Source organism: Syngnathus typhle, linkage group LG10 (genome assembly GCF_033458585.1).
Source record: "Syngnathus typhle isolate RoL2023-S1 ecotype Sweden linkage group LG10, RoL_Styp_1.0, whole genome shotgun sequence".
In the NCBI taxonomy this organism is placed as follows: domain Eukaryota; kingdom Metazoa; phylum Chordata; class Actinopteri; order Syngnathiformes; family Syngnathidae; genus Syngnathus; species Syngnathus typhle.
Genome location: NC_083747.1, coordinates 7,686,389 through 7,700,000, shown reverse-complemented (window position 1 = coordinate 7,700,000; position 13,612 = coordinate 7,686,389). Strand labels below are relative to the sequence as shown.

Here is a 13,612-nt window from a genome sequence, read left to right as displayed (position 1 = left end):
TTTTTCCTAAGACATTTTTTTCAATGTCTCAAAAAATTCAGTGTCAAAAAATTCAATGTCTTGAAAAATTCAGTGTAAAAAAATTCGACATCTCAAAAAATTCAATGTAAAAAAATTCAATGTCTAAAAAAATTCAGTGTAAAAAAATTCGATGTCTCCAAAAATTCAGTGTAAAAATATTCAGCGCGGACATCCGGGGTAACCAAGGGAGAAGTAATCAATCCCTGTATCAAATCATCCAACGTTCAGCCAATCAAGTTACGCTCCATTGGTCATGTGACGTCGAAACAGGAACGTCGTGAAGTTCAAGTTCATTACAGTATTACAGTATTAACTGTTACTGTTACCTTTGAACTTCACGACGTTCCTGTTTCGACGTCACATGACCAATGGAGCGTAACTTGATTGGCTGAACGTTGGATGATTTGATACAGGGATCGATTACTTCTCCCTTGGTTACCCCGGATGTCCGCGCTGAATATTTTTACACTGAATTTTTGGGGACATCGAATTTTTTTACACTGAATTTTTTTAGACATTGAATTTTTTTACATTGAATTTTTTGAGATGTCGAATTTTTTTACACTGAATTTTTTAAGACATGGAATTTTTTGACACTGAATTTTTTGAGACATATAAAAAAATGTCTTAGGAAAAAAAAATTCAGTGCTAGAAATTCGATGGCTTTTAAAATTCAAAGTCTGATTTAGATGCAAAAAAAAATTCAGTGTTAAAAATTGGATGTAAAAAAATTCAGTGCTACAAATTCGAATTCAAAATCCGATGGCACAGATAAACTTCCATACACCCCCCTCTCATCACAATCCTTTCTACAAGTTAGTAGTTCCCTTATTCAGGAGATATAGCGGGTTGTGGAAGAAGAGTGTTTGTAGAAACCCCTTATGGTAGATTCTAGTAGAACCTCATGAGCCTCTTCTTGTCCCACGTGCTTTTCTTCCCTCATATGATCATTTCCCAGAGTGCAGTTCCTTCTCTCCACCAGCAACAGTCATCCTCCTCATACTACTGTGCTTTGAGGGTCTCCTCTTCCTCATCTTCACCTCTGTGATGTTCGGTACCCAAGTCCACTCCATCTGTACTGATGAAACTGTAAGTAAACCCATTTAGTTGTGATAAGTAATCCTTTACTCTTCCTCCTCTGCATCCTTCCTTGACTGGCAGCTCAATGTCATCTTTCCCCACTCCTTGAAATGTGACCAAGCAATCCTCAACCCTTTATCAAAAGACTTAAGATATTACTCCTGAATATTGATATTTTATTTGAATGTAAAATTTGCCCATTTATCTGTAGTGGTTGATGTATGACACACCTGCTCAGAAATTTCTCAGAAAGGTGGCGGCGACCTGGATGGTGATGCGTTACCCATGTAATAAAATTTAAATTAATAACATTACTAACCCTTCAATTATATAAGAAAATGTATATTAATGTGATACAACGTTTATGTTTGCAATTTATTGAAATTAATAGCGTGGTTTGGTCATGAAAAAATACTCGCCCATTCTGAAATTAATTTTTTTAGGATAGCTTGCCCACTTGAATGTTTATAAATATAAAATAAACATAAAAATTGGACAACATTTAATGCTGCTCTTAAATTGAGATCTGGTTTATGTAAAAAAATAAATAATTGAAAGCGACCCTGTTTGGAAAAGTACTTGCCTCCTTGTTAAATCAGGAATTGAGTGTGCTGAAACAAACCATGAAATCTGCTCTTTGCCATGAAATCCTCAGAGGTCATGTTTGGCCATCATTTTAAGACGTCAAGCTAGAACGAGGTCTTAAAAAAACGTTTGATTATGTTGGTTATTGTTGAGTGCGGCCTAACCTTTTATTAGGATTAGGGGGCAAGCACCTTTTCCACACAGGGTAGCTTAGAATTTTTTTAAGCAAAATCATTGTTTAAGTTTTTTTGTTGGCTTACCTTTGTCTCAATGGGCAACTCCTCAGATGGATAAAAATGGATGGATGAATCTGCTCAGTTCTTGTTTCACAACAATCAAATATAAATCTGAATACCAAGACTAGTGGTGGCACATTTAACATAATTTTGCAAAAAAAAAAAGTTCTGTGTTTAGTTCCGCTGAGTTTTTAGGGCAAACATTCATTTGTTCCTTTTTTTTTTTTTTTTTTAAATCCTTGGTGCATTGTGCTGAGGTTTAAGTGGACATTTCGACGATTCTTAATTTTGGGGGAATCTTGTCACGTTGCTATTTTTGAACTACTAGGAAGATTTGTTCAGCGCAATACAGCCAGCTTTTACTGTTGCTCACTTTTAATTGTGGCTTTCGTGATCATGTTAGTCTGCAAATGCACTTTGCATTTTTGCATTTTCATTTTTGGACAATTTTTCTTCATGGCTTATTTTGGCATACTTAGCTCCATGTTTGGTGTCAAAATGCTAACGTGCTTTTTGACGGACACCGCCTCATAACACACACACACAAACATTTATTTCTCTTGGAGGCACAAATCTACCTATTCCATGTTCATCTTTCTTGAAACTACCATCCATCAACATCCGTGTTAGTCTTCCTGGACATTCGAGGATGCTTGTAGTTCTCAATTCTACTTCACATTGATGCGGATATATGCACTCCAATCCATTTGCGTAATACATATGTAGTTACATCGAACCGGAAATCAATCTGTATTTTAGTCACTGTCAGCTAAGAGGAGGGGCTTATAAAGTTCAAGGTTGTACTGTAGCAAATAACTTGGTCATTCTCTGCAATTGCAAAGAAAGCTATCACAATTACAGATGAATAACACTTTGTGATTGCGTGACTGGGTTTCAGAACACACCAACTGAAGTTTGGTTATCTTTTGTTTTTAGGGCATAGAGCAGTTGAAAAAGGAAGAGAGAAGATGGGCTAAAAAAACTAAGTGGATGAACTTGAGGGCGGTCTTTGGGCACCCTTTCTCCTTACTGTGGTTTAGCCCATTCTCCACACCTGACCATGGCAAGGCTGAGACATACCAATATGTGGTGTGAAAGGGAAGAATGCGCCCTCATCTGATTGGGCCGATTTGAGCCCCACTAAGTGGCTCCGACAGTCTCTAGTGACTGCGGACACCTTTGCATCTGGTCTGTGTGCTTACTTCATGCTTAATACTTGTTTACATTTTACCATTGAACGCTGTTCTTTCGTAAATCTTATTTACAAACACTGTGATGAGTCCGGTTCTTTTCAATATGTATAAATCATGAATTGACACCCGCCCCACTCGTTACCTTGAAACCTGTATCTCAGGACCATCCTTAAACCAAGGACTGCTGTAAACTAGTCAACTTGTCAGCTAGTCACTATTTATTGCCATGCTTAAAAAGGAAGTCAACCCTAAAATGTTCTTAATAGTAATACGTTTTATGTGCCCCACTAGACTAAACACAGCATTCTGATTAATATTGCGTTTGTGCAATATGAGTTAAGCAGGAAAAGGCACCCATTTTTATCAGTCTGGGGGGTTGGCAAAATTTTGCCATTTGCCTTTGACAGAAAATGACATCCCAGTTACCAGAGACCTGGCAACTGTGATATCATTTTGTGTCGACAGCACGTGGCAAAATGGCCGACCTGAGATGGATAAAAACTGGTGAATTTTGCCGGCTTAATTCATATTCCACTAATGAAACATTAGTTAGAACACTATGTTTTGACTAGTTGGGTAGCACAGGACATATCAAGAATATTTTGGATTGACTTCCCCTTTACATAAGAGGCACAGCTGTTTGCAGCAACAAGTGTGTATTAAGCAAGTCAGTAACTTTAATTGATTTAATTTGTATTCTATTTCTGAACATGCAGTCGGAACTAAATAAGTTGACCGTTGATGAACATTTAGGATTCGATTCAGTAGGTCCATTTCCAATTATAAGTATAATGTGCGCAGTTGTGTGAGCGCAAAACATTCCGATTATTGTGTGACATTTGCTCAACAAAGTTGCCATTGGTGGGTTACAGAAGGGTTCTTTCTATTTATTAACTTTATTACAGGAACTGAATTTGCTAGTGTTTTACTGTGACCATTCAAAATTGCTCCGCTAGGCTCGGTGAGATTTCTTCCGCTGACAATATTTTGAAGATAAAAGCTTATCTCGAAAAGAATACATGCATTTGGGTCAGGCCAAACTTCTCATGTACTGTATGTCCGGGCTAATTTTTGAGACCCTTTTGTTTTCACAATTGCTTGTGTGACTTTTCGCTGCTGATTGTGAAGTGGAAGAATGTCAAGTGGGCTTTATTCTGTGCTTTTTCTGACATTGCAATGCATTTAACATCTCGACCGTACGCAGTTGTTTGTCGCTTCTCTGGTCTGGATCGAAGCACTTTTTAATTACACGTTTGGTTCATTTCTATCATATTTGTGCTTTTATCAGAATGAGGCTCCCCAGTAAAAAGCGCATGTGTAAAACCTTATTGGACAGCTGTTGATACAGAAGTCAGATTTGACTGAAGTGTCCTGTGTAACATTGCGGTATTAATGCCAGCAGACATGTCAGGAAGGGCTTGAAAATGTTTATTGTGATGATTTTTTACCTCCACAAGCAAAGGAGGTTATAGTTTTGCCTGTGTTTGTCTGTTCCCAGTTTAACAAGTCATGGTGTAGTTAATTTAATGTGTCTTCAGAATGAGCATTTGAACATAGGCTGATGGACCGCTTTTAATGGGGTTTTTTTTTGGGGGGGGGGTCTAAATAATCACAGCAAGACTTGAGTATAATGATTTGAGCCCATCCTAATCCAAATTAGAATGCCTTGATTGTCCCCGTATCCCACTTGTCAAGGAAATTAACCTGGAAATCAGTGTAGTAGTTATTGTTGGTTACACATTATGAATATGCAGAGAAATAAATGCAGGCAAAGTCATAACCTCCTTTGCTCAATTAATGCATGACGAGGGTAACACTCGGATACATTCCGTTTTTATGTACTTCATGGGGGGCCTGTTTTTTTTGTATTTGGCGTAACAAACTCTGAAGTGCGCTTTATTTCTTATTTTCTGTCAACACTCAACAAACATGTATGTGATAGCGAGTGAAGGCATGGTATTGACGAAGGCTACAAATAATATATAGATTGTGAAACACTGCTGGTATGCTGTAAAATTATTGCTGAAAATGTTAGGTCTCAATATTTTGGGGGGCCACTTCATTGTTGTAAACATTCTGAAGTCATTTCAGCACATACAGGGAATAAACTCTACTCAGTTGCAATGCAAAATTTATTTCCAGACTCTTTTTCTGAGGGGGTTCGATACTTTTTTTCAAATCAAAAAGTGCCTGACATTCATTTTTGCTCCGACTTTTTTGACACTCCAAACAATGGTTCTTTCACTTGTCCGGCACAGTTTATGAATCTGTCTGTCTTTCATTCTGTTCCCACCCTCTTCATGCATTTAATTTGATTGATAACTGATGTTCTCTGAAGCAGACATCTCTTTTTGGTGACAGAGGTAAGCTGTGACAAAGTGCACTGTTGCTGTCCCACCATGCGTGCAATACATCCTAAGCATGCAGGTTGTACTTAAAAATGGAAAGACGTGTTCCTTGTGAAAGGAGAATGTACAGTCCGATACACTTGTCACAGATGACTTTGCTTCTGGCATTATTGTTTTTGGTTTTTCTCTTCTGATCTGCATGATAATTTCAGTATATCTTGGGCATGTTTCCAAGAAAGTAAAGGCATATTTATTCCGTCCATCAATTCTCAGTACAATACTCGCCTGCCATAGTCGATGTAGTCTATATTTTGCGCTCAGACTACCTCGTCATGTTCTAAGGGTGAGCCGTTCTCCTTTTCAAATTTTTTCTTGAGCATCATGTGATGCTCGCAAATGCCTAACATCTCAACAGCCATCCATCCATTTTGAGTATCACTTGATTAAGGTCACAGAGCCTATCCCAGTTGACTTGGGAGCAGTGGGGTATACCAACTAGTTGTCAGCCAATTGGAAGGCCACAAATAATTCACACTTATGTTCTTACCTCTTAACAGAGTTTTCAATTAACCTAACATGCATGTGGAGAACAGAAACTAGGCTCAAGATAACCATTGCTGTGTTTCCAACCCCAAAATCATGGAATTGACTTCCAAAATGTGTTTGATGCATTAAATGGACGAATCCAAACAACCTGTAACGAGTATTGTGTTGAGAATTAATCTGCTATTTGTCTCCATAACCTCCACAGAGCAAATCACTGCCACACATTCAGTCCCATCGTAGAAGAATGATTGGTAACCAGCATGTAGATACCAAACCTTAGCTCAAACCTTAACTCTGTCCTCTGTAGGGAATCGAACGCTTGAAGGGTGAAGCGGGCAAGTGGGAGAAGACGCCGTGCTGGGAGGCCATGAAGATGGCGTTCGGGGGCCCCTTCTCCCTGACTTGGTGCAGTCCATTCTCTGGGTTGAGCTGCAAGAAGAACCCCGCAGAGCTTAGCCCTTTTCCGCAGGGCGACATCATCGAGGAGGATGTCATTGAGATCCCGTTCAACTAGGACTGCTTGCACACAGCCATGTTGGTAGGCCACACTTTATTTCATACAATACTGAAACTCAAATGAAATATATTTTTATCTCCATAATATTTACAGTCCTGTGGGGAGAAAAAAAAGAATATACCAAAAGAATATAGAATAGTCCCTTATCTGTGCCAAGGGCAGATTTTTTTTGTTCCTTCTCCCAAAACATAAAGCAACGATGAGGGACCACATTAAGATTTCAAAATGGCAGCTTTAAAATCATTCCCAACATGCAATAATGAGAATGCAGTCATAGCTTAATCTACCTTGGATCAAATAATATATATGTCTGTGGTCGCCTCTGAAATCAGTGTTGGGTCAGCCAGCGCTTCACGTTTTGTTAGGTCTAGCCTTGATGCCATTTATGTTCAGTTTTCTTCAGACTACATATGTATTCTGCAGTACTGTACTTGTGCAGCCGTGACCAAAGGTTTAGCAATTCTTCAGGCAATAGGGTCTGATCCCTGATGACAATAGTGAAAATCTGTGTAATTGATGTCACACTAAAAAGGGTTATAACTGTGGATGCCACAAGAGGGTGGCAAAGCACTATTTTTGACTAATTGGAACTCAAACCACTTCAATAGGGCTTAGTGCAGGGGTCCCCAAACTTTTTCCTGTGAGGGCCACATAACCTTTCCCTTCTCTGATGGCGGGCCGGTGGCAGTTTGTAACAGAAAAAGTGTGACGATCGTAGGGGAGCTTAAAAAAAATATTGTTTTCCAGAAAGCCACACATAACCAAATAACGGTTATTTAATAACCCTTTCCAGGTTCTTTACAGAAAAAAAGTCAGGAAACAAATAATAACACTATTAATGAAATAAATAATAACTAAACCCTCTCTGAGTTCTTCACAGAAAAAACAGGAAATAAATAACTAAATAACTCTCTCTGGGTTCTTCATAGAAAAAAAAACATGGAACATTAACTTTCTGTTGTGCCATGAACAATCTTAACAGATAAAAGTTCAGCTCAGTTGTCAGAGCAGAACCTCTCTGACACATATGAGCAGTCTCTTAAAGTTCTTGTGTTCCTTCCTTATAATCCTTTTGTAGGTTCCAGTAGGCTTGTAGACACTGCTGTCTTTTTTGTTAAAGTTTGATAGTGCGTCATAGTCTGGAGTAAAATTTGTTGTGGCAATTCTTAGGCGAGATCCGAGGTGTTTGTCCGTTTACCTCGATCTGTGACGGGTAGATGTTGACGTTCATGTGGCTGAACGTCACGTCGCGTACGTCGAGCCAAATTGGCAACTCTTTTAAACGCTCGGCACTGTGTTCACCCTGCTTTACTTGGGCGACATTTTAACGGAAGGATTCCAGGGGAAGGTTTGTGGGTGGCTTTAGCGCAAAACTGCATCTGAAAGCTCAGCGCGCAAATTACAAGAATGCTGTCGTCACAGCCCACGCTCTAAATTCGGGACTGATACAAATAGAGCGCGAGTGCGCCATGTCCGTACACGCACTTGTGAGTGTGCACCGAGCTTTCTGACACGGCTTCCGGTAGTAAATGCGCAGGCGAGCGCTTCCCCATCTACTGGGCAAACGCAGTCATTGCAGGCAAAATGAGCAAAAAAAAAAAAAAAAAAAGTTTAATAATACAATTTGTTCAGGGTTGGCGGGCCGGATTAAACGGTCCCGCGGGCCGTATCCGGCCCGCGGGCCGTAGTTTGGTGACCCCTGGCTTAGTGACACAATAGTACTTTTATTTTTTTTCAGAGGGTAAGTTTCCCTAAAATGTGGGGATTAACTTTCAACTCAATGTTGTGTAATACTTTGTGCTGCTTCTGTTTTCATGTTTAATCATATTGATTCTCTATAAGCATATATGGACACATAGTTTTTGTTTATTTGCATTTTTCCATAGACAAAAATGCTATCAACATTATTCTTTCCACAAAGGTGCAAAATTGCCAAAGATACTGCCATCAATGTGTACTCACTAGAAAATTATCAAGTTCATTGTCTTGAGTGGCGGACTTGTGTTGCTGCCTTTTATGAATGAATGGATCCTTCTAACTTTTCTATTTTCAACGTATTTTACAGGCATTGCCGGTTTTTAAAATTGTATTTTTTTTAAGAACAAAATGTGTCCAACAAGGGGAGAAAACTATTTAAACGTTAAATGTGTTACAGCAGCAAAGTTAGTGTAATGCTAACTTTGAGTCACTGCAAAGATGTGACAGTTTTGTCTGACTTTTAATGTAATATCCTTGCAAACACGAGAAAATCCTGTACTGCCTATTCCAAAGTAAATGTTATTTTAAGAATGTTGTGACAAGAACTATTGTGCTTTCTGTTCACTACTACCTGTTGGCTTTACCGAGGTGGCAGCTGAGTGACTAAATGAACACCAAACGTAGCACTAATACTCTAGAGCTCATTGTATCCACTTTTGTCATTGCCACTGTGCCTTATCTTCCTTTACGTTTATGAATCGATTTGTCTTGTTTAAATTATGTCGGATGTTGTTTATTTAGGTGGCAGTATGAGGGCTTTTAACTCATTAAATGGGTGCTAAAAATCAGTCTGATCCGATTATTTGTGCTTCATTCTCCTGTTGAAAAAATATCTGACTGTTCAATTAATTTGATATGTCTTTATTTCGAACATATTTAAAGCATAAAAGGAAGAAAAGATAATAAAAAAAATAACACTTTAAAATGCCATATTTAGGTCACAACATAAATTTCAGACATGTTAAGAACCACATAAACTCAGTTATAAACAATAGTGCTGCACAATATATTTAGAAAAATAACAATATCACAATATTGGCTTATACAATAAGCAGATCACAAAGACGTAATAAGGGTAGAAACACACACACACACACATATGAAGATGTTTTTATGTAAACATAACTATTCCGTTTTGGAGTCCTGTGGTCGTGCTTGAGGCGTGGATCCATGAAGCATCAGCAGCCCACACAGCGTCAGAGAGATGCCTACCCACCACAGAACTGATTGACTCTCTCCAAAAATAAGCTTCCCCAGTATTGCCTAAGTGCACAAATAAGAGTTTAATGAGAATCTACTGTCGTTCACTAACTATTTTGCACCCATAGAGAGTTTGGGACGGTTTACCGAGGAAATAAAGTTGCCCGCAGTAGTGGTGGCAGTGGCCCTGGCAGAAGAAGAGCTGTAGCGAAGAGCTTTGGAGAAGAAGGTCCACATAACAGCATTGCAGAGGAACATCAGGGCGACGCACAGCAGCCGCAGTGGGATGTGCAGCTGCACACAAGATGGGACGTTGCCATGGCGACAACAAAGTTCAAGTATGACGACATGACCGTTGACCAGGAGGTATGTATAAATATTTGGTGCCCACTCGAATTTTGCTTCGATTGCTGTCTCGTCATTCTACCAGTTGCAGTTTACCCAAAGGAGTTGCAGCACAACACATATTCAAGACAAGTCTTACCCAGAGGCAGACAGTTTCGTCGTGTTGCGCTCCAGATGTGCTAGCTTCACACATTTCCTTCAGGTAGTCTGCCCCAAGAGTTAGCTTAGCCGATAAGGAAGCGGCAGCAGCCAAACAGCCCGCCAGTAAAGCATAAATAGAACCCGAAAACATCTCTAAAGCAGGTGGAGCGCTTTATTAGTTACTTTCATTTACGATAGCAGAGAATCTCTAAAGTTGAAACCAAATTTGTATAAACCGCTGGTTGCTCAGTTTCGAAGCAAAAGTGTATTATAAATCCATTTAGTACGATTGGTAGTAAAAATTCTATTTGGAATTAAATTATAGGAAGCACTGTATTTCAAAACAAAAATTCTAATTATCTACAGCAAACAGAAAAATAGTTTGAAGGTAAAATGAAAACATCCGTAAAGACTCACTACAACCAATCGCAGTCGCTCCCAAGTATCATGTGACATAGTTGGCGCATGTTAATGACGTAATGTTTTGCTCCCGTAGGAAGACCTCCATTGTTTCGATCCTGCAGATATTCCAGAGCGTATTGTAATTTATTGCACCGTGATGAATAAGAACAAAGGTAGTGGTGTGTCCTGGGTGAAACCAGCGGAACCTTCCTTTTTGAAGAAGTTTAAAAATGATGTTGGCTACAAAGAAGGCCCGACTGTTGACACGAAGGTATGTAGCATGCGGTTTGGCTAATCGGGAATTGTGACCCAAGCAACCCTTGAACGGTTTGTTCATTTGAATTAAACTTATGACTCTGTATTTGTTATCTCATGCATATTAAATCTAAATTATAATTGATAAAGACCCTTGCTCCACTTTTGGCAACCACGAGGCAATTGAACACATTTACAATTACTAGTCTTTCACACTTTCCCAAATGTTTACCCCTTATTGTATGTCACCGTGTGCAGCGTCAGGAGATGCCCAAACTGGATGATGACAGTGGGAGTGATCGGGAAGATGAATTACCTCAAGTTGTTGTTCTTAAAGATGGAGACCTGAACTCCGACGAAGTTAAACATTTAAAGGAAAAGGAAGGAATAAAACCTAACGGAGATTCAGAGAAAAGTAAGGCTCTTTTTTAAGATTACAGTAACGTGGGCTGACTTCATTTTTTTTGTTCATACATCTGATGCTCACTTGTCAAGTGATAAACAAGTAATAAATTTAAAAAAAAACAGCCTCTTGAATTGTTGATCACTGAAATAACATTTTTAATGGTTTAAACTCACCATTAGTAAAAATCTGTACAGGCAATGTAAGTACCATTTTGACATTATTGAATTTTACACAAGTAGGAAATTGATAACAATATTGTAAAACAACATAAATGGAGAATGAAGCTAAGTTACTTGCCTTTTGATGGCACGAAACCATAAGGTAAGTTCTCTAAAGTCAGCTGGCTCATAACAGGGCTCGGGGGAATAGCGGTTGGCGTGAAAGTTTCTGCCTCAAAATAATTGTTTATTATGTGTAAATATCACAACGCTAGACCCTAGTTTCTATGAAAAATAAATGACTGTGTCCTTGCATGTTGAAAAAAAAATGCTGAATGAAATAGGAAGTTTAATTCCAGAAATAAAAATCATAATTTTAAGGTATTCATCTTTTCCACTATAAATCGCATTTAGTTTCTTTATTTCCATTTCACAATTGGTTCATTTTGAAAGCTCAGTTCTAATGAACCACACTTCCATATGGCTCATAGGTGACGAGCCTCGCTCCGATGGTAAAATCCTCTTCAAGAAACCAGCTAAGCGCTCATCCTCTGACAAATTCCAAGGAATCACTGCTAGTTCCAGCAAAAAGAAGCGGGACGTTGTAGAGAAAGAAGAAAAGAAGGAAGTAGATTCTGTGAAAAAAGTGAACAACAGCAGCCTTTTGTCCTTTGGTGGCGATGAGGAGGAGGAAGACTAGTACTGGACTCACTTTTGATTCTCGTTTAATCAAACGTTACAAAATTAAAAATGAGTGTTTTCCATACCAGGTAGTGCATAAAAGGACTTTTATTTTTGAATTGATGTCGTGACAGTGCTTGTTTTGTGTTTAGCCCAACTGTAAATCGTCTAATCGTTTTCTTCCATTAAGTTTTAATTCCACTAAATTGGGAAAGCCGTTTCCTGCTCGAGTCTCAAGACAATGCTCTCGGGGACAGTGTAGTTCAAACTTTAACACCAGTTTATACTGTGTACGGCTGGAATATTTCAATGTGTTGTAATTTTCAAATTTCAAACAAATATTTTAACGTGGTTATTTTAATTAGGTCACTTATGGATATGCATTAAATGTTACTATGAAGATGAACACTTTTGCCAAACACTGATATGACTTAAAATCACAAGTGAATAAGACATGGAAAAATATCAGCAATATATGTACTAAATTCACAAGTTTGAATTTAGCGTTCAGCGTTTTTACTCGTTTTGATGTAAGTCTTGCCAAGAAAAGAAATAATGCATCATTTGTGTTGATGTAACGTACTGGAATTGTATTATGTTCTTACTGTTAGTTCTGAACACATTTGAATATCACATAAAAGTAAGCCCATTAGAATTGTTCGGTAACTCCAATTCTGCATGTAGGTCTGTGTTTGTTTTACATGGTAATCTTGCATGGTAGAATTTTAATACATTCAATTATGGGTTGAGTGTATAAATATTTTCTAGCTTCAGAGGGGAGCTGTAAATCTATCATTGCATTAGTTTTAATGCATTTGTATATTTTTAAGTATCATCTAAGCATTAAATACTATTTCAATTGAGATTGTGGGTGTTGTGGGTCTGTTGGGTTCACTGGGCATCATCATGTCCCACACTTCATTCTAGGTTAATTCTAATGCTAGTAATACAACAATTGAGTACATTTAGGTTTCTATTACTGTGCCATAGTCAACTAGCCCCTTAAATTATCTTTCTTGTGCGGACAGACTACATGGACCTTATTGAATAAATGCTCAAGTAGCTTTTCATAGTTTCCAGCTCTCACCCGTCAAGATCAGCAATAAAGCAAATAATTAGATCAGTGAAATGACATACTTTGACCATCTAAAATTATGTGTGCCACTTAAGTGCTTACTAAGCAAAATGTTGATATACTTGTGCACACTATAAAGGTGTTCAGCATTCACCCATCTCCACCTTTAGTCCATATTGTTTTAAGAATCTCCATTGCTGCTGCCACGTTGAGTTTATTGTTAAACACCACTGGCCTACCGTTTCATTTTGATTTATTTTACACAGTTGGATAAGTGCTCATTGTAAATAAATTATTTTGTATGATAAAGGAATTATAAGGTTTCTTAACTAGTATTCTAATCACATCTCAAGATATTTTTTTTGATAAATCCAATTATGGTTTATGTGCATCCTGGTCTGTGTGTAAGCGTGCGAATTTTGTCATTCATTCAGGTCATTTCATTTTGAGGCCATTAAATCAGTCTCAACTGGACTATTGTATGTGCCAAATTGGCCTTATACTGCACCTACACAACAGTAATGCTTCAAAATCTCTATTTGCAGTTAACCTGTTCTGTGTTTTATCCAGGTACACCTTGAGTCCAAAAACATTCATGAATGTGAATTAATTACAAACTGCCCATAAGTGTGAATGACTGTCTTTGTGATTGAAGGGTTAACAGT

At 38.2% G+C, this 13,612-nt stretch overlaps 3 protein-coding genes across 4 annotated transcripts in view; 2 read left to right on the top strand and 1 right to left on the bottom strand.

The window, feature by feature from the left end:
- zdhhc3a (zinc finger DHHC-type palmitoyltransferase 3a) overlaps positions 1-9,072 on the top strand; it is an 11,526-nt gene extending 2,454 nt beyond the window's left edge. The window contains exons 6-7 of one of the 2 annotated variants that reach the window (XM_061288023.1): positions 980-1,110; positions 6,317-9,072. In XM_061288023.1, coding sequence (XP_061144007.1) covers positions 980-1,110; positions 6,317-6,523 — 338 coding nt within the window. In that variant the 3' untranslated portion in view covers positions 6,524-9,072. Of the gene's footprint in view, positions 1-979; positions 1,111-2,858; positions 5,247-6,316 lie in introns of those variants that run through there. The other variant, XM_061288024.1, reaches the window with a different exon arrangement.
- Positions 9,073-9,129: 57 nt separating this feature from the next.
- Positions 9,130-10,433, bottom strand: LOC133160410 (transmembrane protein 42-like). Its single transcript, XM_061288026.1, has 3 exons — positions 9,969-10,433; positions 9,632-9,778; positions 9,130-9,547 (listed from the first exon to the last, which is right to left on the bottom strand). The coding sequence occupies exons 1-3, from the start codon at positions 10,119-10,121 to the stop codon at positions 9,410-9,412; spliced, it is 438 nt and encodes a 145-aa protein (XP_061144010.1). The 5' UTR covers positions 10,122-10,433; the 3' UTR covers positions 9,130-9,409.
- kiaa1143 (KIAA1143 ortholog) lies at positions 10,433-12,735 on the top strand. Its single transcript, XM_061288025.1, has 3 exons — positions 10,433-10,643; positions 10,886-11,042; positions 11,683-12,735. Exons 1-3 carry the CDS (start codon positions 10,530-10,532, stop codon positions 11,889-11,891), a joined length of 480 nt encoding a protein of 159 aa, XP_061144009.1. The 5' UTR covers positions 10,433-10,529; the 3' UTR covers positions 11,892-12,735.
- The last annotated feature ends 877 nt before the right edge of the window (positions 12,736-13,612 follow it).